This window comes from Dipteris shenzhenensis, chromosome 32 (assembly GCF_047967505.1).
Source record: "Dipteris shenzhenensis isolate YYH24624 ecotype China chromosome 32, Dip_SZ_1.0, whole genome shotgun sequence".
NCBI lineage: Eukaryota > Viridiplantae > Streptophyta > Polypodiopsida > Gleicheniales > Dipteridaceae > Dipteris > Dipteris shenzhenensis.
In genome coordinates this window covers 45,165,498-45,188,028 of record NC_141627.1, presented here as the reverse complement: position 1 = coordinate 45,188,028, position 22,531 = coordinate 45,165,498, and the positions used below count along the sequence as shown (strand labels likewise).

The following is a 22,531-nucleotide window of genomic DNA, read 5'->3' as shown; positions in this document are numbered from 1 at the left end:
ATGATTTTGACATCACTTGTGCATTTCGAGATTTGTGTTGTTGCTTTGTTGCCCTGAGAGGATGGACACTTGATTGTGGGACTGTTAAACACTCTTTAGCAAGCTGGATGCCTTGTAGAATGCATTATCAGCTTTCACTTCGTCATAGACACTTTGGAATGCCTTTGCCTTGCCTTGCCCAATTGAGTACTAGTTGTTCTTGGAATTGGATGCCTTATGAAGCTAGGAATTGACTTAGATAGTGGAATTGCCAGTGAACACAAGTTCAAGGGAGAGCCCTTGTTGTAAGAGAGCACATTACATTGATTAAAGAAATAAAGAAATATCAAAAGGACCGTTAAAGCATTTGGGGCCAATCTGTGTCTCTTGTGTATGGTTTATGAGCAGGGGTGCTCTAGCCTCCCTTCTAGTGTTTTAAGGTTTATTTCTCAATGGTTCCATTGCCAAGATAGTCACCATATTCTCAAAAAGGTGAACCATGGTAGTGCTGGGAAGAGAAATCTTTCATTGCATTTGCATACAACCGAAAGTTTAGCCACAATGGTGCACACACCTAGTAATGGGGAGGAGGACTCAAAGTCTTTTGAATTTAAGCCATGTTGGGAAGAAGAAGAAGAGGAGCAGGATGATGAGGAACAATATGTTCCCTAAGAGCATGCCACTGTGGCTTCCCCAAGATGAGGCAGATGAAGCTGAAGAACAAGATGCAAAAACCCTTTTTACTGTACGGTTGGCAAGTGCAGTGGGCGCCTTGACACAGTTAACACAAAACCTTGCTGAACTTTTGAATGCCCCTCCTAAAAGCAAAAAGACAGCTAAAAGGAAGCAAAAGAAACAAACGCATGCACCCCCTAGTGGATAGCTACCCGTGATGCCTCTAGTTAGTCTTGGAATGGGAAACGCCTAACAAGCCAATAATTTTTAGTCTGTTTCCAAGGACAACAAACCTTTCCTCCCTCAGTGATGCATCCAGGGTACTTTGGAGGAGGGTCTATCTTTTAGGAAATGGTGGGACAACCCACAGAACGGATGGCAACAATATAGAAATGCAACCCAAAATGCAAATGGGAAGGCCTGGGATAATGAGTGGTTCAATGCAGGGGATGGGGCGAGGAATGCATAGATTACGGGATAGATGATGCCACCTCCATTTTTGTAGGCACCTATATTTGATAGTATCGCACCCATGGGTAAGTTGAAGGACTTCAAAAAAGGTGGGTCTGCAGTCAAGTTTGAGTCTTTTAATGGAATGTAGGATAGGTTGAAGGCCTTAACCTTTGTGCAATAGTTTGATGCAGCTTATGCTGGTGGAAAATTTATTGAATCATCGTAGGTAAGAAAGGCAGCCACCTTTCTGAAAGGAAACACACTTTAGTGGTGGACAAACTTGCTCTTGCAAGGTAGAGCTCCTACAACTTGGATGGAGTTCAATGAAATGTTTTCAGCTACATGGATCACAACCACATTTGAGGTGGAAATCTTGGCACAAGCTTGATGTAGCAAATTGCAAAAACATGGAAGAGTACAACAAGAAGACTTGGGAAGCATTGTTGCTTGTGAGTTCATACAGACATGTGGAGCTCTCAAAACATATAGAAAAGTATTGTTGTGGATTGCTAAAGAAATAATATTGTACCAAAACTAAAGTCTCTTAACATATCCCAAATCATTGAGAATGCTACTACATCATATGCCCACTTGCAAGGAAAGACTTCCGGATTCAGGGGCAGCGACCAGGAAGATCCTAAAAACTTTAGGAAGCCTTCCAAGGCTAGGTTTGTTGTAGGACAGAAGCAAGTACCGCCTCGACAAAAGATGACACCCAAAGAGAAGAAGGCACTTTATGAGGCCAACAAGTGCTACATATGCAAGGAAGAGGGTCACAAAGCATTTGAGTGCCTGACCAAAAAGAGAAAGTACCCCCCAGGTGAACTGGTTGAGCAAAGGGAAGAAAAGAAAAATGACCAAAGGCCAAGAGGCCAAAGCCCATGGCTAGTCTTATGCCGAATGTGCTTGGGGACAAATAGAATGTGGATACCATGGAGCTATGCAAAGCATGGGAAAAGATCCGTGACCAAACAACTTTGTTTTTCTTTGACCTGGTGCCAATTTCATCTCTCCAGAGTTGGTTGGAAAATTAGGAATCAAATTACAAGAGATGGGACCTCTTTGTGATGCAAATATGGCTTGTCCTTGGCACACTGAGTCAGTCACTCTAGTAATTGGAATGTTACACATGTGCATTCAAAGTTATGTGGACACAAAGGAGTTCTATATCATGCCTTTGAATGGATGTGATGTTCTGTTGGGTATACCTTGGTACTACATGGTGGGGGCTCCTTTGGACACAAGAAACAAGACACCGACTTTGTCTCATACAGGCAAAGCCATGTTTTGGATGCAAAACTAAAAGGGTAGTCTATACCAATTGTATTTGCTTCTACTATTTCTAATGTAATGAAAAATCATCTTTTAATGTACTTAGTTTTTGCAATAGAAAAACAACAAGATGAAAGATTTAATCTTCCTAAGCTGGGAAAAGAGAGGATGGGTTTTGAAAGATCTAATCTTCCTAAGCTGGAAAAAGAGAGGATGGGTTTTCTTTTTGAGTTTCAAGATTGCTTTTCTGACTCCCTACCACAAGAACTACCTTCCGAAAGACCTAAGGATCGTACCACAGACCTAAGGATCATACCTAGATCATACCATAGATATAATCCGAGGAAGCACCTCGCCAAGCACCCCCCCCTACAAAGTTAGTGTAGACCAACAAGAGGAGATCATGAACCAGGTAAAGGACCTCTTGGAAAAGGGGCTGATTCAACCAAGCTCTTCCCCCTATTGTTCACCTGTGTTGCTTGTGCAAAAGAAAGATGGATCATGGAGGATGTCTATAGACGACAGAGCTCTAAATAAGATAACAATCAAGAATAGAGTCCCTATACCCACGATTAATGACATCTTGGGGCGACTAGAGGGGTCTGCTATGTTCAGCCGTATAGACTTGGAGTGGATACCACCAGATAAGAATACGGCTTGAAGATGTGCATTAGACATCTTTTAGAACCACATTTGGCTTGTATGAATTCCTTGTGATGCCCACCTTCGATAGAATGATGGAAAGAATCTTCAAAGAGCACAGAGCTTTTGTGGGTACCTTCTTTGGCGATATCATAGTGTTCTCTAAGAGTGATGCTGAGCATAAGAAGCATTTAGCAGTTATCTTTGCAGAGCTTAGGAAGCACAAGTTATTAATCAATGCTAAGAAGAGTGACTTCTTCATGCATGAGATCCACTTTTTGGGACACACATTGTCCAAAGATGAAGTCAGGATGAACCCTACCAAAGTTGAGGCACTCAAGAATTGGCCACCATTGAAGAATATTCATTAAGTACATAGCTTTCTGCATTTATCCTCATACTATAGGCGATTCATACGAGTGTCATGCCCCACAATAAGCAAGACATAGATGCCACAGTAAAAGCAATAGAGCGTTTCTTCTATTGGCCATCTTTGAGGAAAGATGTTGAGGCATATGTGAAAGCATGCATCGTTTGTCAAAAACTAAGATATGATGGGCAAAATCTACCTGGATTGCTACATCCACTGCCTTCCCTAGATAGACCATGGCAGAGCATTGCCATGAACTTTGTGTTTAATCTTCCTCGTACTCTGACTGGACATGATGGGATTTGGACAATCATATGCAAATTCAGCAAACAAGCCCACTTCAATTCAATCTCAGGAAGAATATTACAACAGATCAAATGGCCAAAATATTCATGCAATATTATAGAATGCCTCAATCCATTGTCAGTGATAGAAATCCGCATATGACCAATCTTTTTTGGCGAGGTCTCTTTGAGAAAATGCGCACTACGTTAAAGTTTTCATCCTCTTTCCACCCATAGACAGATGCCAATTAGAAGAGGCAAATTCTACTGTCTTATTAATTTAAAAATGCTATGTCTCAGAGCATAAGGCAAAGTGGGATCCGTTTTTGCATATAACAACATAGGTCACTCTTCCATGAGGAAAGCACCCTTTGAAGATCGAAGAAAAGTCCCTCCCATTTTGCACATGTAGGAAATCATCTTTGAAGCAGATAGATCTGCGAAAAGTTTGGAAGCAGCTTATAAGAAGGTAAAAGAAGCCCTCCAAAAAAGCCAGGAAAAGCACAAGAGAGCAACCGATCGTCACCGCTGTGAGCTACATTTCAAAAAAGGTGACTGGATGCGTTTTCAAAAAGCAAGATTTAATAAGAAAGGTAGTACAAGCAGCTAAATATGAGGTATGATGGGCCCTTTCAAGTCTTGCATAAGATCAATGATATAGCTTACCAGTTGAAGCTACCACAGCTCTGGAAAGTTCACAATGCTTTCCATGTGAGTTTGCTAAAACCTTTTCATGGTGATGTGGCTGACGAGATGCCTGATGAGGACAGCCTGAAGTAGAAGAGCAGGATGAGATCTTGATTCCAAAGCAGATCTTAGCACATAGGAAAGAAAGGTCCAAGGTAGAGTTTTATCTAGTGAAATTCAAGAATTATTTTGCAATGGATGCGGAGGAAGGTGAACTGGCAGATTCACCTGGGTTATTGCAGCTCTAGCTAGAATCATTTCAGCTTGAGCCAACTGTGGTTGAGGCTCGTTCAGGATCAGCAGAGCAAAGTTCTAGAGCATTTTCCTGATGCTCAAGAAAGGGGTAGCACTTCCACTCCCTCAGGACAAACAGGCTCACGTATCTAGAGGCGGCTTGGTGACACTACATGTCTCACCCAAGGTACTGCTTGCTGACATTATTTCTGCAACGGGACCTCTATGATGAGTGTACTAGGCACTCCACACAGATGATCCAGTCGTTTGAAGGATTTTCATAAGCGCTCTCTCTCTCTCTCTCCCTTCCCCCCCCCCCCCCCCATCACCTATTTTATTGCATCCAAAGAAGAATAACTATGCTACCCCAGCTTCTCTGCCTTTTCTCCATCCCAACCTCAAAAACGAAGAAGAATGCCTCCGGACTTTGAAATGGCTTTCATCAAAATGCTACTCATGGACTCAAAAATCAAGGACAAACCTTTCAGACTTTCCAAAACCATTACGGAAGCTATTATAACATTTACTCTCTTTCAAACTTATTATACCCCACTTGTCTTGATGATTTAATAAATCAAGTTATTTACGCAAACTTTTAAAAAATGGCCCTAATAAACTCTAATCAACCTATAACGACTTGGATAATAGTAGATTTAAAACCGTCAACTTTGACAGACAGTTGTCAACTCACTTATGCCCTCAAAGTTTGACAGATTCTCAACTGAAACAGACAAGATAAATGCTTCTGTTTGATTGAAAAGCTCAACAAAATTGGTACCTATGCAATTCAAATAAATTTACAATGAATAATCTAGTTTCTTCAGTATGTGGCAGACTCTGAGTGATGAGAAAGGCCAAGATACCAGATGACACGGACTCAATTTTCATAAATAAGAAAACTAAGAGATGATCTGATCTTGGGGTTTACAACCCTTTGCTCGTTGTCAACACCAACTGTGTACATCAACCTCGAGAAAACTTTAAACAAGCCTCTACTGACCTTCCATCAAGGAGAAGGCTAACACCTGATGCCGCAGACTTCAAGATTGATGTGTGTGATAATACAAGCCTTCTATACATTGCACAGTTGGTGACCCACAAAATCCACAACCAACAGAGAAGCTACTAAATTGATGAAAGACATGTAACCTCATATCATGAAAGGCGAATGGCCATTTCTTGTAGAAGAGTTCTCTTCTGTGCAGCGCTAATGAGACCTGCACATTCTGCATTCTCAAACACCTCTGCCATGATTGCAGCAGCATGGCCCAATGGCTCCTCCGCCGGCTTTTTCAACATAAAAGACTGCATAGATACCACAGGAGAGAAGGTTGGTAAATCTTAATCTCATTTTCCTACTATCTAAACCATGAAGCTACCTGCAAGATCAGAAGTCCATGTTTGTACTAATTTTGCACATCAGTGAAGGGTTGAAAAAAATAAATAGATTCATATCAGAAATATCACAGATATACCTGACCATGATGCGTGATTTCCAAAATTCCACGTGGCTGAATCCATGGTTCACCATCAATCTGTACTGGGAAAGCAGCGCCTGTAACAATCTTGATTACTTGACCTTGTCCCAACCTGCGAGCTCGTGAAAGCCCAACCTGTGAAACAAAATATCTAGTTTAGTAAATTAACCAACTGGACCACATTTTGCACACAGTCACCAACAATAATACCTGGAGTTTTCCAAGATGCCATGTTCCACAAATGCCCACCACTTCAAGCATCTTATCATGCATTGACTGTGGATCAAACTCATCATCATGCTCTTCCTCGTTCTGCCATAGGTCCACACCCCCCATGTAACTTCCGATATTTATTACGAGAACACCCTCAATGTCCTGCATCATAACCACATGATGATTGCCTTGGTAATTTTTCAGTCCAATATCAGCATAGTTATTGTGTACTAAACCTTACTCTATGAAGCACGGATTGTTCGAAAAGAAGCAGCATTAGTAGCTCATGGAAATCATCTAACATTAATGATTTTGGAAAGGAGACATTGCCACATTTTGCAGTAAACCTGAATACATCAGAGGTACAACCTCAGGAATTTCCACTTCCACACCATCAACTATCAAGTGAAGTTGCCATGGTAAGTCAGCACATGTTCTGTCAAGAATATCTTTGGCGCCTTCTCTGGCATATAGCATTTTATTTAAAAACTGCATATTCCAAACATTACCTCATTAGCCTGACCTATAAGTTCCGAAAAGGAGCAATTTGGATCAAGATAGTTTCATGCTAACAAGGTTTACTCCACCTGATTGTAAAACTTCTCAGGACTTTCTTCACGCAAAAGATGGATGTCTAAAGCCACTTTTGCATCACAGCCAATACCTGAGAAAAGATGATCATACATAGACCATAATATTAAGTGCTCAGGAGCAAATCAAAGAAGTGGTCAAAACTGATATCTAGAAAGAAGTTGCTGCATCAAACTTTACCCAGATAATTGTTCATAAACTTTGTAGAAACAGTTTTGAAAACCCCACGGCTCGAGAGTCCATCTGTTATATTGACTTGCCAACGATCAAGCATTGTGACTGCAGCGTGGTCAATTTGACGCAAAACCATACTAAGGCCACCTTGCCTCTCAACTGCGCCAAAGCCACCCCCCCATGATAAAACTCTAGAAAGGTCATTCCCAGTTCCTATAGGAAGAATTGCAACAGGTGGTGGAGACTCAAAGTTTTGCTTGTCAATTGCATCCAAGACCCAACCAACAGATCCATCTCCACCACAAACGAGTACTTTATAATGGGGCACGTTTGCAAAAAAGGCTAAACCCACTTCTGGGCCTTGAGCAGCACTCAGTTCAAAAACCTGAAAGTTTAAATGATTTTTTTTTGTTAAGACACTGTCAGAAAAAACGCTTTCATAAAGATAAGAAGAAAAGGACATCACACTACAAAAGTCTATCTGATCACTACTTTGTTCAAACTAATCAATTCCTAAAAAGGGAACCAATCGTATTTACACTAAATTGTGCAAGGCATGTCCTGACATGTCTTGCCCAACTCAACTCATGTTAAAAGCAAAACAAGCTGTTTAGCTTCTAACCTCATAATAGTCACCCACAAGTTTAGAACTGTCAACTCATGAGCACAGCAAGAACTAGCCGCTATGATCTCTCACAATGAGTATCCAATGGGTGCAGGCCATTGTATAAACATATGCACTCAGACAAACTCTGTTGGAATGGTCACCTCCCCATCCGTAAGCCCCCATATGAGGAGAGCGTGGGGGAGGGAGACCTAGGGCAGAAGATGCCCAGAGAAGAGAGAGAGGGGGGGCTGCCACATGGGCAGCACATAGGCTCTCATGTGGGCAGCCAGCTAAGGGAACACACCTGTAGTCAAGGTGGCTGCAACAGATGGCGCCAACAACAGGAGCAGATGGCGAGGCATTCAGCATCAGGATCTGGCCTGGAAGAGGTGAATCTGGAACAGCAGACATGGCGGGGTGTCCTAGGTAAAAGGCACGATGACGTCAGCAATAGTACGGACGCGTACAGGAAGGACATGGTGCCGGAAAAGGGCTGCAGCATGGCGGGGGTCTGTGGGCAGGTGTACAGCCTGTAATAGGGTCTCCAGCAGGAGCAAATGGGGCTGCTAGTGGGCAGTGGCATGCCTTATATAGGGCTGGGCCCTTGGAGGGCCAAAGGCCCTAGCAGTTTGGGCCAAAGGGACCCCGTTTTAGAGCCCTTAAAGGGCTGGACCAGCAGCAGACTGGTCGGCCAGTCTGCTCGGCCAGTATGAGGCAGGCTGGTCGGTTTTTCCAGCCCCCTTGGGGGGCCTATAAAAGCAGAGGCCTCAGGCCTCATTTCATATCCAGCATAGCCAGCAATTCTGGGCAGAAAGGAGCAGCAGGAAGCCTACTCTCTGGGCCTATCTACAGGTGAGAGAGTGCAACAAGGGCTGCAGACTTAGCCAGGAAGGGCTGGACCTTGGCTGTCTTCTAGGGCAGCAAGGTGCTGTGATCATCATCACTTGGAACAACATTCAGCCAGAGCGGGAGCAGCCAGAAGCCACTCCCTTGGGCCTCACACTGGGGGTGAAGGAGAGTGGAAGGTGAGCTGCAGACTGAGTTCCCTAGAGGCTAGACCTTGGCTGTCTTCTAGGGCAGCAAGGTGTTGTGATCATCACATTCACTGGAGCAGCAGATTTACAGCAGACGAGAGCAGTAGAAAGGGCTTCCTTGGGCCTTTTCCTAGGAGGTGAAGGAGACCTAAAGAGTGCTGCAGACTGAGCTAGTAAGTGCTGCCTACCTAGGCTGATCTACAGGCTGTAAGGTAGAGAGAACCATTCTGGACAGAAAGTCTACAGACACTTGAGGTGGAGCACGCGGGCTCGAGCCTAGAGATAGCCAGCAGATAGGAGAAGTACCTTGTGGTAAGATCAGAGGACCACACCATTGGTGGGACTCTGGATCTATCTCTTTTGTATTGTGTCCATAGCTTTGGACGGAAATATATTATTTTGGTGGTTTCTTTGTCTGGCTGGTTCATTGTCTATTGATGAGTCTGCACATCTATTTTATGCACATTAAGTTAAAAAGTTTGTGATTTCACACACCTACACCACACTGTGTGAGCTCCTGGGCATTACTATAAGTCTTCTGCTGTGCGTACCCTCTGTTGGATCATTTCTAACAAACTCCCAAGATGCACAAGGCCCCAAGGCTGCACCTAGCCAAAAATGACTATGAAAAGGGAGAGTCAATCCTATGAAATGTGTGTCGTAAATGTTACAAACTGCAGTAACAATGCTATGTAACCATCCTTGGAGTAACTGAAATCATTTTTGGATGCTTTTCTCAAAGTGGTCAAACTTTGTCAATATGGTCACACCTGGTCAAACTGAATCTCTACTAAGTGTTTGACAAATTCAGAGAAATCCTTAATATGCATCATTTTGGCATTAACCAATTTCTTTTGTTAGACCCAATCCCTTGTTGGTTACCTTAAAAGTATTTGGCACATCTACTCGTTTTGACATATGAGCTCTAATGATTCACCGACACACATTTGGTTATAAAATTTCCTGTGCAATGGCAGGTTCCCAACTCCCACCAAGCTTCCCATGTATCCTCCTCCTTCCTGCAGCTCCTTTCCACAATTTACCAACATTGTGGCACTCTTTCTGCATTCCCCCAAGGTGCCTGCAGGTTGCACCTTCTCGAGATTTATTGACAGCCTTTTCTGCCATTGCATTAGCTTGTGAGAGAATTCAAGAAATTGATAAAAATACTTTGGGTTGTGTTTCTATATTTTCTGAAATTCGCCATTCTATATGCTTTAATTTTTGGTTTATTGGTATTGAATTTGGTGCCTCAAGAGACCTCTCTCAAATATCCCTGAGGGATCTTTTGGGACAGAGGAGAGGATGGCTAGGAGGGGCTCTGCCCACTTAGCGCTTGACACTTGGCAGCATTGCATTGGCAGCTGCCTTGGAGAAGACACGTGGAGCCTTTGGGTGTCTGCTCTACAGACTGACAAACGCAGGCCGACGTGATAGGGCTGTGCTGTTGCAGCATGAATCACAGTGTGGATGCGAATTTGACTTAACACGTGTGATATGTGACAGGCACGGGCTCCAGCCTTCATAGCATTGGCAGTCTCTAGCAGCTATCATGGCGATGGCAGTCAGTGACAACATGTAGCAATGATGAGGGCTGCTGGCCAGCTGTCCCTAGTGCTATTCCCATTAAGACATGGCAGCTTGTAGCAGTGGTGGCGGCCCAATGTTGGATCATACCCTAAGACCTTGATACCTAGATAGACCTTTCACGTAGGGAAGAATCTTGAACCAAAGAGAGCACAGACGTAGATCCAACTTCCAAGAATGTGTGCTCATGAATCAACTCACAAGCACTCAAATGGGAGTTGTAACAGGCCTTAGTTTTTCCATGGGCATGACTGATTTATTTATTTATTATTTTGTGCACATATTTACTGATCACAAGTGCGAGTGTTTTGTGCGAGTCCTCTTTGTAGGATTTCACACATCCAACTTGTTATCTAGTCCAGATCCAATGCATTGGTCATTCACAGTATCAGTTATATATTTCTATTCATGGTTTTTAACCTGACACCTTTTACAAGGGTAGCCACAGTTGACACAAACAATCACATTCCGATGACAAGATGTTGGGAGCTAGTTCCTGGGTTGGACTGCGCATCATATGAAGTTATCATGAAGAAAGGAGAAGTAAGAAAAATGCTGAGTATCCAAGCAACTCCTTTCCAAACAATTCTCGCTTGATTGCAGTCCCAAAGGCAATGTCGCATTGACTACTTTGCAAAATGACAACGAGGGCAAGTGGGATCAGCCCCAAATCATGATCTCCACTGGTTCACTGCAATCCCTCCATGAATAGAAAGCCAAAAGAAAAGAGTGATCTTTCTCTTTCTGAGGATTTCCACAGCCTCCTCTAGAAATTCCTACGCAAATCTGCGGTGATGAAGAAGCTATCCCAATGGGGGGCTCTGGAGGGAATCCAACCTCTATTGCTAGCAGTCCATCAACTGCATAGATGCCTATTAGCAGGGAAAAAAGGACTAAAACACCAAGTAATGCTGAGAAGGTTCCTGAGAAGGATGCAAGTCCTATGGCTAACTGGAAAGCAAGTATGCACCACCCACGGGCCTACAAGAGATTGTAATTTTTAGATTTGGAATCTGGATTTATCCCATGTAATGAAATGCCATCTTAATCAAGTCGTTGGTATTGTGATGTCTCTTATTGTAGTCTAAATGTCTTCCAGTTATTATGCATGCTCTCCATCTAAACAGAGATCATAAACCTTAAAATCACTTGATTATCATACATTAATCTTATAAAGTCCTCCATTTGAGGTTTGTAACTGCTTACCTCATCACTCCCCTCAAAGAACTTAAAAGCTAGGCAGGCAATTGTATCTTATTAAAATTACAGTTTAAAAATTGGGAGTTGTAGATATTTGCACACATGCATAAACATGTGTTAACTTAATGCGAGAGCGAGAGATTGAGAGAGGTGCCTTGATGAAGCTCGATCATGTTGTGGTACCAACCGTGAAACGAAAGAAGGGAATCCCCCTCTCTCACTGCCCATGATCTATCCACTCCCACTCTCCTGGGTCCCACTGCAAGCACCTGATAGGTACACCTCCATATAACCACAACCTCCAGGATCCCAGGGCCAAGAGCAAAGGGTCGGGATCTACTGCAAGCCCGCTCCGTGGTCCACAAAACCAGCAATCCTAACAGGCTGAAAGGCAACCTCTAGACGAATATCATCCGTGGATCTAGAGAGTATACCTCCATCCCCAACGTCAAAGACCAAAGCATCTTCCCCGAAACCTCGAAGAGCAGATCACCTATAGAGGAACTGCTGTCCTCGAAAAAGCTCCCATCCAAGTGGTGGAAGTAATAGGCACCTCAACTGTCCATTCCACCGGGATGGCTGCATCTATCTGCTGAATCCTACGTGCTACCCCTCTGAGGTGACTCACGGACTGTAGTCTCTAATCCTCAGGTAGCCTGATAAAAGCCTTTCAAGTGCCTACTATGTAGGCGGGGCCTCTCTCCCATCTAGACCACTGCATATAATGGGAAGTGCCCAGAGGTCTGCCATGCTCATCAAGTATACTATCGTTCCAAATGATCGGCTGACTCCAACAGCTCTTTCCAGCAGGGCGATATTGGATATCATGAACATATTTTGTTCTCACAAGATCAGGTGAGAGAGCTGAGGATACAACTGGCAGATGCTGTAGCTAGAATCCAAGTTCTTGAAGGACCTGGTAAGCATGAGGTAATCTATAAAGTATTGCAAGGATTCCCCACCTACCCCCTAGTTAGTCTCCACAGTCAAGGATCTGGTTCAAACTGAAATGCAGACAGCGAAGCAAGAGGTAATTGTGGAGTTTGGAGCAAAGGTGAATAAAGCTGATATCCAAGAATAGATTATGGAAAATGAAATCAGACAAGATAATGCAATAAAAATCAGAATTGGGGGACTCCCAGATGGATGGAGGATTCATTCAGCGACTAACATGTTAAAACAGCAATGCCTAACATTGACTGGACAGCAGATGAGGATGAAAAGCCTGGTAACTCTTGAGGATGATGGTGAAGCTTCAGCAGTCCGTATAGTCATCATAAAGGCCATGCTGTTATAGTCATCATAAAGGCCATAACTCGCGAGATTTAAGACTCAAGATCCTACGACAATCATACAAGCTGAAAGGAACTAAGCTATGGATAGCTGAGGAACTTACAAGAGCTCAATTGAAGGATAAAGCAACGGAGTTAGCCAAAGTTAAGGCTGCCAGGAAGGATGGAAAGTGGGCAGTGTACCGTGGAGGAACAGCACTCATTAAGGAATTCAAATCAAAACCAAAAGACTCTCAATCTTAAAATGATGTACGGCCAATTATATGTAGGTTAAGCTCTTGTATTGGGCAGGTTTTTATTGTCTCATAGACCTTTGGTCTCCCGTGGACGTTAATAGACTTTCTTTCTTTCTTTCTCTCAGCACTCCAGAGGTGAAGGGCAGACTCAGCCATGACAAAGCAAAATGAGAGGGAGAAGGAAGCAAGAGGTCAACATCAACACATATGGTACAATGGGAGTGAGGTGGGCTCATATAGCCCCGATTCATCATAACCCCAACTAGCACTTTGTTACAAACCATCCCACAAATGTCCTCAAAATTGCAAGTGGTGGTTAGACATAAGGGCTCCCACCTGCTGCAAAAAGATCCATGTTAGGTCAAAAAGAAAAGTAAGATAGTTCTTTGTCCCACATGTTGTGGTACCTCCTAAGTTGTGTAAGCATTACTCCCACATAGCATGCTCACCATCAAGAGTGGCCACAATCATATAGCCATTGGCTGTCTCCATGGTGACTACTTTGCACGTCTCTTTGTGCCTTGCTGTCCACTTTTGCCCCCATTGGAAGCATTCGTTGCTTTTCCATAAATGATTGCACTTTTGGCTATGCTATCCTTCACAAATGCAAGAAATTGAAAATCATCTTCATTATAGCTGCTCTGTTCGGGATCAAACAACTCCAAAAGTTCCTACATGTTAAGGCATTTGACCCTTGGTTATAACAATGTGATTCTCCTCTTCCCATGACATCCATGAGGCCTTTGAAGCAGCCCAAGAGTAGCGCTTCCTTGATGAAGTCCTTATCTTAAACTGAGCATGGCTATAGTGCTCAAAGTGCATGTCATCATCAATGACCTTGCTCTCATCATGGGTTAGATAAAAGCAAAAGTATCTGCAAGACTTGTGAGACATTCTTCTAGTTTATTAGGTTCCCTGGTCTTATTTTTGAACATGTGGATTGTCAATTCTATCAAGTCTTTGCTAAGTAGCTACCTAACATTGCCTCTACAATAACATGATAAATCTGGCCTTGTTTAGTCAAACAATCAAACCAGTGTTAACATTGGGCGATAGGGCCATATAAACATAGTGCAAGGTATTGTTAATGTCCCACGGGCCTCCTAAATCCATGTGCTGGTTGGCATATACTTTCCTCTCACACAAGCATTAGCATAATATGCCCGTCTAGGCTGTCCCTGGGCCGGTCTAGATTTTGGGTGGGGAACAGCTCTAAGAAGAGCATTCACAATAGGCTGGGATGCGCCAAATGGCTAAGTGGCCTCTGCACCATACATGTGAAGCATCAAACAATCCAATGACATCACCCACTAGTAAAGTCACATGTGCGATTCATTTACTGTAGGTACCTGTGGAAAACCTCAAAGTGGGCTGTTCACCTACATGCTTCCCAAAGAAGGAAGAATCCCATAGGGTGTTTGATGAATATCATGCAAGATGCATGCCTTGTGTCCTTTGCACATCTGCAATAAAATCTTTGTGCAGTAAGGCACATTCTCGTGCCCTACTAGCAAGGATGTCACATGCTACATCATCATGCATATAGGCATCCCATACATGACTGTTCAGTCTTCTTAAATGCACCACAACGTTCTTCTGCAAGTGGCAATACATGGTAGCATTTTTCATCACACCATGTGAGGGCACTCTTCTGAAGTTCTGGAACTGGCAAAAGTTGAGGATTTGACCAATGTTCCACATGAAACCTGAAAGACTTATCGATTTCAGGGAAAGGAAATTTAGGAATAAGTTAATTCCAGTGTTCAAAGTTGAGTGGAAGGACAGGTCTGAGGAGGACTCAGCGTGGGAGTCGATTGCTAGTTTGCATAAGAACTTTCCTAATTTCGTTTAAGAGTAAAAGCTTAGAAGAGGGAAGACTCAATCCAGTAGAGTTAGGTGGTCCCTGGGATTAAAGGAAGCAGGCTAGAGGCCTTGGAACACTAAGCAAAAGGCCAGTTGGCTATATTTAGCCAGGACATTCCATAAAGCGGGATGTTCTTCTATATAAGAGTGGCCAAGGCTATTTTGTTGGTACTCAGTGTGCACACACCACTGGATGGTTTGGTCTGGATCTTGAGCCTAGACTCCTGCCTTCTACATGGCAGATCACGAGATACTATGCTGATGGTTCTGTGGGACACGTTCTGGTGGTATAGGATGCCAGCGCTATGGGCATAGCCTTGTGGGAGGCCCATGTAAGCAACGATAATTGGAAGGTGAATTGTCGGCCAGCGCTATGGGCATAGGCTTGTGGGAGGCCCGTGTAAGCAATGGTAATTAGGAGGTGAATTGTCTGCTGATCTTTATTATGGTTTGCTCATTGTGTTTGGACTATATATAGGGTTACATCCTATTGGATCCTATTGGGGATGCAATATTGCATTTTTGTTAATCGCTTGTGTTTGCAGGTATGTGAGCCTTCAACTCACAAATCTCTTTTCCTTGTTATCTAGCAGGTCTTCATGCACTGTAGTGGGCGGACCAAGATAGGAAGGAGGGACCTGTATATTACAAAGTCCACCAAGGTAATCTCCTAGCTCTCTTGTTCTTGTGGCTTCCTAGTCGGATCAGGATATATATTCTAGTTGTGCTTTTGAGTATATGGATATTTGCTTTGGGATCTTTGGTTGTCTTGGAGTTCTCAGGTGATTGGAGAATGGAGGCTGAAGACATTCCAGACAGCCAAAGGGAGACTTCTCATGGCAAAAGCTTTCGGAGAGTTAGTCGTGGATGTTGGTATCATGGACAAATAATTCTCCAATTGCCCACCATGGTACCCTCAAACTAGCATCATGTGTAGCTGGACTGAGGCTCAAGTCGATGTTCCCAAACTGCTCACACTTCGAATTTGAATGACCGACCTCATCCTCATTCCTCCTGGTGAGTCCTCAGCCTCTAAGCAACCCTTGTTGGCCATCATCTTCACCTTCACAAAGGAAGCTAAATCTGCATCCCAACCTGCTCACACTCCAACTTTGAATGACCGACCTCATCCTCATTCCTCCTGGTGTATGAAGGCCTTGTCGTCCGCCTCTAAGCAACCCTTGCTGGCCATAGCCTTCACCTTCACAACGGAATCTAAATCTGTAGACCACTTCCTCTAAATCAGACGTCAGCACTCTGTAGACCACTCCTCACTATCGGACATCAGCACTCCCAGACCAATGTCAGGCATATCCAATCTTAGGGCTGCTGAGAGGAATAGCTTTTCCATCAGTAAAAGGAAGATAAGCAGTACTTGCAGTAAGTTTGGTTCCCATTTGGGTAGATAACTCCTCCCAAATGGTGGCCATAAATTCTGCCTCTCTGATTAACGATTTCTTGTGGTAGACCTGTTGGGATGTATGGCTCACAGCTGCACTTGTGAGCCAGTATGATCCCTCAGACTCTTCTGACAGTGAGAGAAACGGAAAGATAAATAATTTCTATTATTGTGATCAGCTTGGACACTTTGTGTGAAGAGGAGGAGGAGAACCAGTTTGATAAAGAGGATGTGAAGTCTGAAGAGACGTTGATAGGTGGTTGTCAGACATCTCTGTTTTGATACTCAAAATTTATGTCTAGCAGAATTTTGTTCCAACTCCACTAATCATACCTCTGTGGGAATATCACCTTTTGAGGCTCCCTATGGATGTACTAGTAGTACACTGAAGTTGCCATCCACTGTTATTCATGGGCAGCTTTCAAATCAACGTCTTGTGGATGAATTGGAAAAGATGGTTGCCACTTAACAACGCACTAAGGAAAACATGGCTAAGGCAAAAGCTAGGATGAAGCAGTGCGCTGATCAAAAAAAGAAGAAATGTAGAATTACAAAGAGAGACGGTGTATCTCAGGTTACATCAAGCAAGGTTGGCGAAGCCAAAATCAAATGTTTTACATGTTCTGACCTCAAGAAGCACATGGACCCAATGTTACTGTTTATACCAAATCGCTGCCTATGGATGACAGCAATCAAACTGAAAAGATAATTGGATTCTCTGATCAAATGCTCAGAAACAATGTGCTTATTGCATACTACATTAAGTGGAAGGGGATACTTAATGAGGAGTCTTCTTGGCAGCCAGATTCAATAATCCTCTAGTATCCTTATTTGCTGAGTTGATGGCGACGTGATAGCAACCTGTCCATCACTACTACTCTGTATTTTATGGATTTCACCAAAGATATCTCTTTGTCCCTTCTTATCACAGCAAAGTATTTTAAGGAGAAAATCAGGTGAGGAAGGCTTGTGATGCAACCTCGAAGAGCTGTTCATTTGGTTGCATAGGGTTGAAAGAGTAGATTAGTCTAGACCATTTGTAAGCACCTTCGTGATGAAATGCTCTAAATAGCAGTAGTCTCTTTAGTTTGCTACAAAGTCACCAGAAGTGCTTTGAAACATAGAATGGTAAAAAATTTTAAAATGTTTCCAAAAAAATAACTAGAAAGGTTTTGTAACTTTTTGGTCCCAAAAGAGTGTATAATATGTCCCACAAACATATATAGTCTGCTGAAATGATGCTATACATATAGAGTTTCAATTGTACAACCCTTGAAACAATGGCATGCCATGCATACAACATTGGAAAATATTAATCTATTGCCTCCTGTCAACAAATACAGGATAAAAATTACCTGGTTGGAAGAGAACTTACGTTCATAACCTAGCCACAAGAACGTAGAAAGACTTAAAAGTCTAGTTTCTAGCAACTGTCAACCTCAAACCAGTAATAATCAATTGCACAAATGATGAGGTCAAGACCATCAAAACCAGCAACCAACAACCACAAAACAGCACTAATGATTCATGAGGTCTGACTTAGGTACGTACTACAAAGTGTCCAAAATGAAATTAGTCACAACTTAGCATGGTTAGTAGCTAGAGTATGTTATCCACTCTACCCATGGCAGCAAGCAAACGTTTCTGTGGAAGAGAAACGTTTCAAAACATGCTTCTCAAACGTTTCCCTTTTAAAGACAGGTGTTTGTTGTACCTATGATTCGCAAATACTCTATTTTTGTACTAGAGCTACTCTTTCACTTGTCAACACAACAAACACAACGTTCAGCCCTAAGGGAAAACAAGCCAGCTCACCAGGCAACCATAGGTTGGGTGCTGCAAAGCATCTTTCAACTTGACGTCTAGACCACTGAGGAAGCTAGAATGGGACGCGTGTTTTGACTATCAGGCAGACCTGATAACCATAAGCAAATACACGCCCAATCCTGTCTTGGCTGATTGTTAAGGCCAAAAAACAACAAGGTACAAGTATCACAAGACCTGTGTTCATTTAAAGGTGCATGTTTCTGTCCGACTGTATTTGTACTCATCCTTTTAAGTTTATGGGTGCCAGTTGCTTCTCTCCCCTTCAGAAAGCAATCAAGACTTTTCGCATCCTAAAAAGCATGCTGCCTCTTCGTACGACAAGGCATTCATCAATGCAAACAACCGATTCAAATGTTCAAAAAGATTATCAGCTGACCTGCACAGGATTCAGAAGCATGTTGAAGTGTGTCCTCAAAGACAATCCATGTTGCGCCCCACTTTTTTTATTGATAAATACCAGCAACGGGCGGACATCATGTGGCATCTCAACTAAAGAATATCTTAACTTTTTCAAACCTGCATTGTCCTCACTTACAGTCCCATTCGAAGTGTCGACTTTGCTCATGTCTAATGAAGCAAGACGACCGCTCTTCCTGCCATCGCTTTCTTCCCTTTCATAAAATCCATTGTCGAGAGAGAGGGTGTTATGTTTAGCCGCCAGATCACTGTTCAATTTATTACGGCCAGCATTTTCAACCTTGGCTTTCAAACAACCATTGACTTCCTCTCCGTCATCACAACTGAGCGGAACAATGTGTTGATTAGATTCCGCGGTATCACTTTCACCGCTACTGCCATGAAAAGAGTCAAACGAAGGAACTTCGACAACACTCCTGTAGCTCGTCTCACCGACAGATGGCTCGTTTCCTCGCTTTCCCTTCTTCCTTCTCCGCCTGATCTGCCCGCGTACAGAAGAAGCAATCTCGTTTGCACCCTCAGTAAGCGACTTCAGGAATCCACTTGCTAAATTCTTGCTGCCGTGGTCTTTCACATAAAGAGGTGACACAATTAACCTCTTGAGGGGTCCAAGGTCGCAGATTTCATCCACTTCCTTAGATGAAGCAGCGTGGCAGTCAATATGAACTTGACGTTGGCACCACATGCAGCGCCAAATAGCAGAAGGTGCAAAGAGGGAGCCGCTGCAAGGCTCTTCGCAGTGCACGCAGTATGCTGGTTCTTCGAATTTACTTTCCTTATCTCCCAGTCTCTCAACCCAGTGATGGAGAAGAACTTTTGATCCAGCCATGGCTATATTCTTGCAATCTCGATGTGACTTTTTATAGCAATTTAAGTGCGCGGCAGCTCCACAGACAAGGCACCGGGGTACCATAGCATCTGAGCTGGCCTTCGTCCCGAGAGATTGTGACGGTGCTAAAGATTTTAAACAGACACAGCAAGTAGATGTAACGCCCTTGTAAATTTCTCGACTCCATGTGTGAGGAAAGGAAGAGGGTTTCCTTTTCCCCCTTGATCTCCGCTTGGCACGAGCCGCTGCCTGCATCCAGTGAATGGAAACTTTTCTGTTCCACTGAGTGATAACATACAAGAATGTGAAGATCGTTACAACTATTGCCGTGAACCATCCCAGGACAACCACCGGTGATTCATTGAATCGCCTGATTACATTCGCAATCGATGTCAACAGCTCTTGGGTCGATGAGCTGTGATTGCCACGATCCATTCAGAGCGTGCGAATCCTCATACCAAGCGTAAAAACGTAGAAATACATGCCCAATAAGTGATGCAATCCATGAAGTCGTTGATAGCGGGTAAAAAATTTGGTAATCATATATCGTCGTTTCACCTGGATGTGCTCACGAGGCCAGATTGATTTCACCGGTTATACGCAGAGAGAGCGACGAATTTCCAGGTAACCGACGCCCGAATCTAGGCGCAAAAACGCACAGACGCCGAGCCGGCTATGTCCTGAGGTGGTGCGCAAACAGATCGGCTCAGATCGGAGCAGACTTTGGCATGTTATAGTAAGTCGCGGTTTTTTTGGGCTGTGATCGGATCTGGAGGGCGATGGAGAATCTCAAGATGGGGCGAGGGCGAGGGCGAGGGCGAAGAGCGGTTGCTGGTGCTGGTGCTGCAAAAGGTACAGAAACTTGAGCAAAAGCCAAGGTCGACAGGACATACTCTACGTGTTTGAAGAAGAAGAAGAAGAGGAGGAGAAGAAAGATTGTTTGTTTGTTATTTTTTCTAGTGTGGAGAGCATCCCATTTCCCACTCCAAAATAAGAGCATACATGGCTTTAATCGTCGCGATCACCACGAAGCTCACCTCCTCAGATACAACACAAGGCCTCAAAGGTCACCTCCTCAACACGTCCGTTTTCTGCACCATCTTGTAGATTTGGAGGATCATCTTCTAGCTATCAACTCAAGAGTTTGGGATTCATTGCTAGCTATCAACTCAAGAGTTTGGGATTTAGTGCCATCTTGACCGTGAACCTTGATGAAGTAGGGAATCGACAAGCAAACCCGTGAAACAAGGTAGGTAGAGAGCCAATTTCATCGACAGTTGACCATCAACGGGCTCAAAGGACATGTGGCACATGCATGCAAGACATGGGCGCAAGTTAGGAGCCAATTCTGACAGCTTGTAGAGATGGAAGGCACATGGCATGCACACGCAAGACATGGCAAGCAACAATTGGTAAACATTATGCTATCTAATTCCTAGGATCAAAGGGTTAGATTATTGATGCTATCTGATTCCATGGATCAAAGAGTTACAAGAGGCTTCACAACATATTGATCCCTAGATCGGATTAGAGTGCAAGCTAACTCTAATCCAATCAGGGGAATCAGAATTGGGTGAAAACTTGAAATAGGTTTACACTAATGTGATGAGCTCTCCAAGGATCAACATAAGCATGGAGCTCCACCCAGATTTGATCCCGAGGATTGGAATGGCATTATCCTCTTGCAAATTCGATCCGTGAGATCGAATTAGCACTGGCATGCACACACTATGTCAATCCTAAGGGTCTAATTTGTGTCCAATCTCATACTAATTCGATCCCAAGGTTCAAAATTTCGAGTAAAATCATACTAATTTTATCTTAGGAATCGATTTCCTATGTGTTTTAGGATATTTTTCCTGTCAATTTTCTTGTTCTCATCACTTGAATCTTCAACTTCATATCCATTTTCATATAGTTTTTATATAAGAACCTACTTTTTGCATTGAGAAAGTCCATGGATTATTTTGTTTGTGTTTGTGTTCACTATCATCAATGGATTTCAATTCCATTCCAAATTTGTTTTAGGTTCGTTTTGCATTGAGAAAGTTCATTGATTATTTTATTTGTGTTTGTGTTCAGTGCTGTCAATGGATTTCAATTCCATTCCAAATTTGTTTCTTCTTCCTTTCTGCAAACCATTGAAGCTTAAGATTGTGAGCAAGTGGGGGAGTGCTTTAGAGAGTGACCCCCAGTTGTCTTCCCTAGAGGTTACACCTGCCAAGCACCCAGTTGCAAAGTCCAAGCTATACACTTCAAGTGATCATCAAAGAAGGTTCATTAACCCTATATTACCTTCGTAGAATCTCTTGGTTGTCGAGCAATTTCTAGATGTAGACCCCCAACCACAAAACACCCACCAATACCCTCATCATTGATGGTATTTGGAATTTATAGATTCCAAGAGCTTGCTCTTCTATGTTGCTAGGGATTCCATTCTCTAGGTAGATGAAAAGAATTATAAGTCTTCTTGCACTATGAGGTCAGTTTCCTACAATGAAGATGAAAGCTATTTTTTGTGATGTTCATGGTGTCCAGCAAAATTAAAACTCCACAAAAGCATATTGCAATTCTTGACATGAATTGTGAATTTGAGAGAATTGAGCCCCTTGCTCTCAAGGAATTGGTAGAAGAATTTGTTAGAACAAATGCCAATGTCTTGCCCAAACTAGTTCCTTATATGTTTTCCACTCAAGTGCCATCTAGGGACTCACAGAGCAAGAAGTCTTCAAAGGGGGGTAAAGAGAGACCACCACCAACGAGTAATGAGCGCTTAAAGAAGAGTACAGCTGAGGCAATGAGGCCTCAAAGAAGAGACAAAAGTAGATGCCCTAGCAAGTGGAGGTTGCTTCATCACCATCTTCTAACAACAAGAGGAGAAGATGTAGAGGCTCCTAGAATTTTACCAACTTCTGGAGTTGTGAGCACACAACAAAATACTTTGAGGGAGAAGATTTGATAAGCATCTTGTGGACATGAGAACTTTGAAGTTGCAAGTGAAGAAGGTTCACAGGCCCCCTGTTGACCCTGATACTGGAAGGAGACCCTTGGAGGTCAAAATGCCACACGCATTGCACATAGTACATCTGAGGGCAAGAATGAAGATTAATCCTTTTGCCAATGTGGTTCCATTCTTTAATGGGTGATCCATCACAATGCCTTGAGAAGGGAAATTTTGATCAAGTTTT

The 22,531-nt window shown here is 43.2% G+C and overlaps 1 protein-coding gene across 2 annotated transcripts; it reads right to left on the bottom strand.

Moving 5' to 3' along the window:
• Positions 1-5,348: 5,348 nt before the first annotated feature.
• Positions 5,349-20,276, bottom strand: LOC147880834 (diacylglycerol kinase 1-like). Of its 2 annotated transcripts, XM_087370689.1 has the most exons (7): positions 18,474-20,276; positions 7,059-7,437; positions 6,875-6,951; positions 6,657-6,776; positions 6,285-6,449; positions 6,072-6,209; positions 5,349-5,901 (listed from the first exon to the last, which is right to left on the bottom strand). In XM_087370689.1, the coding sequence occupies exons 1-7, from the start codon at positions 19,776-19,778 to the stop codon at positions 5,752-5,754; spliced, it is 2,334 nt and encodes a 777-aa protein (XP_087226815.1). In that variant the 5' UTR covers positions 19,779-20,276; the 3' UTR covers positions 5,349-5,751. The 2 variants fall into 2 exon arrangements, with proteins under 2 accessions (XP_087226815.1, XP_087226816.1); XM_087370690.1 differs by lacking the exons at positions 5,349-5,901; positions 6,072-6,209 and having other exon boundaries at positions 6,314-6,449; positions 6,635-6,776.
• Between the last annotated feature and the right edge of the window lie 2,255 nt (positions 20,277-22,531).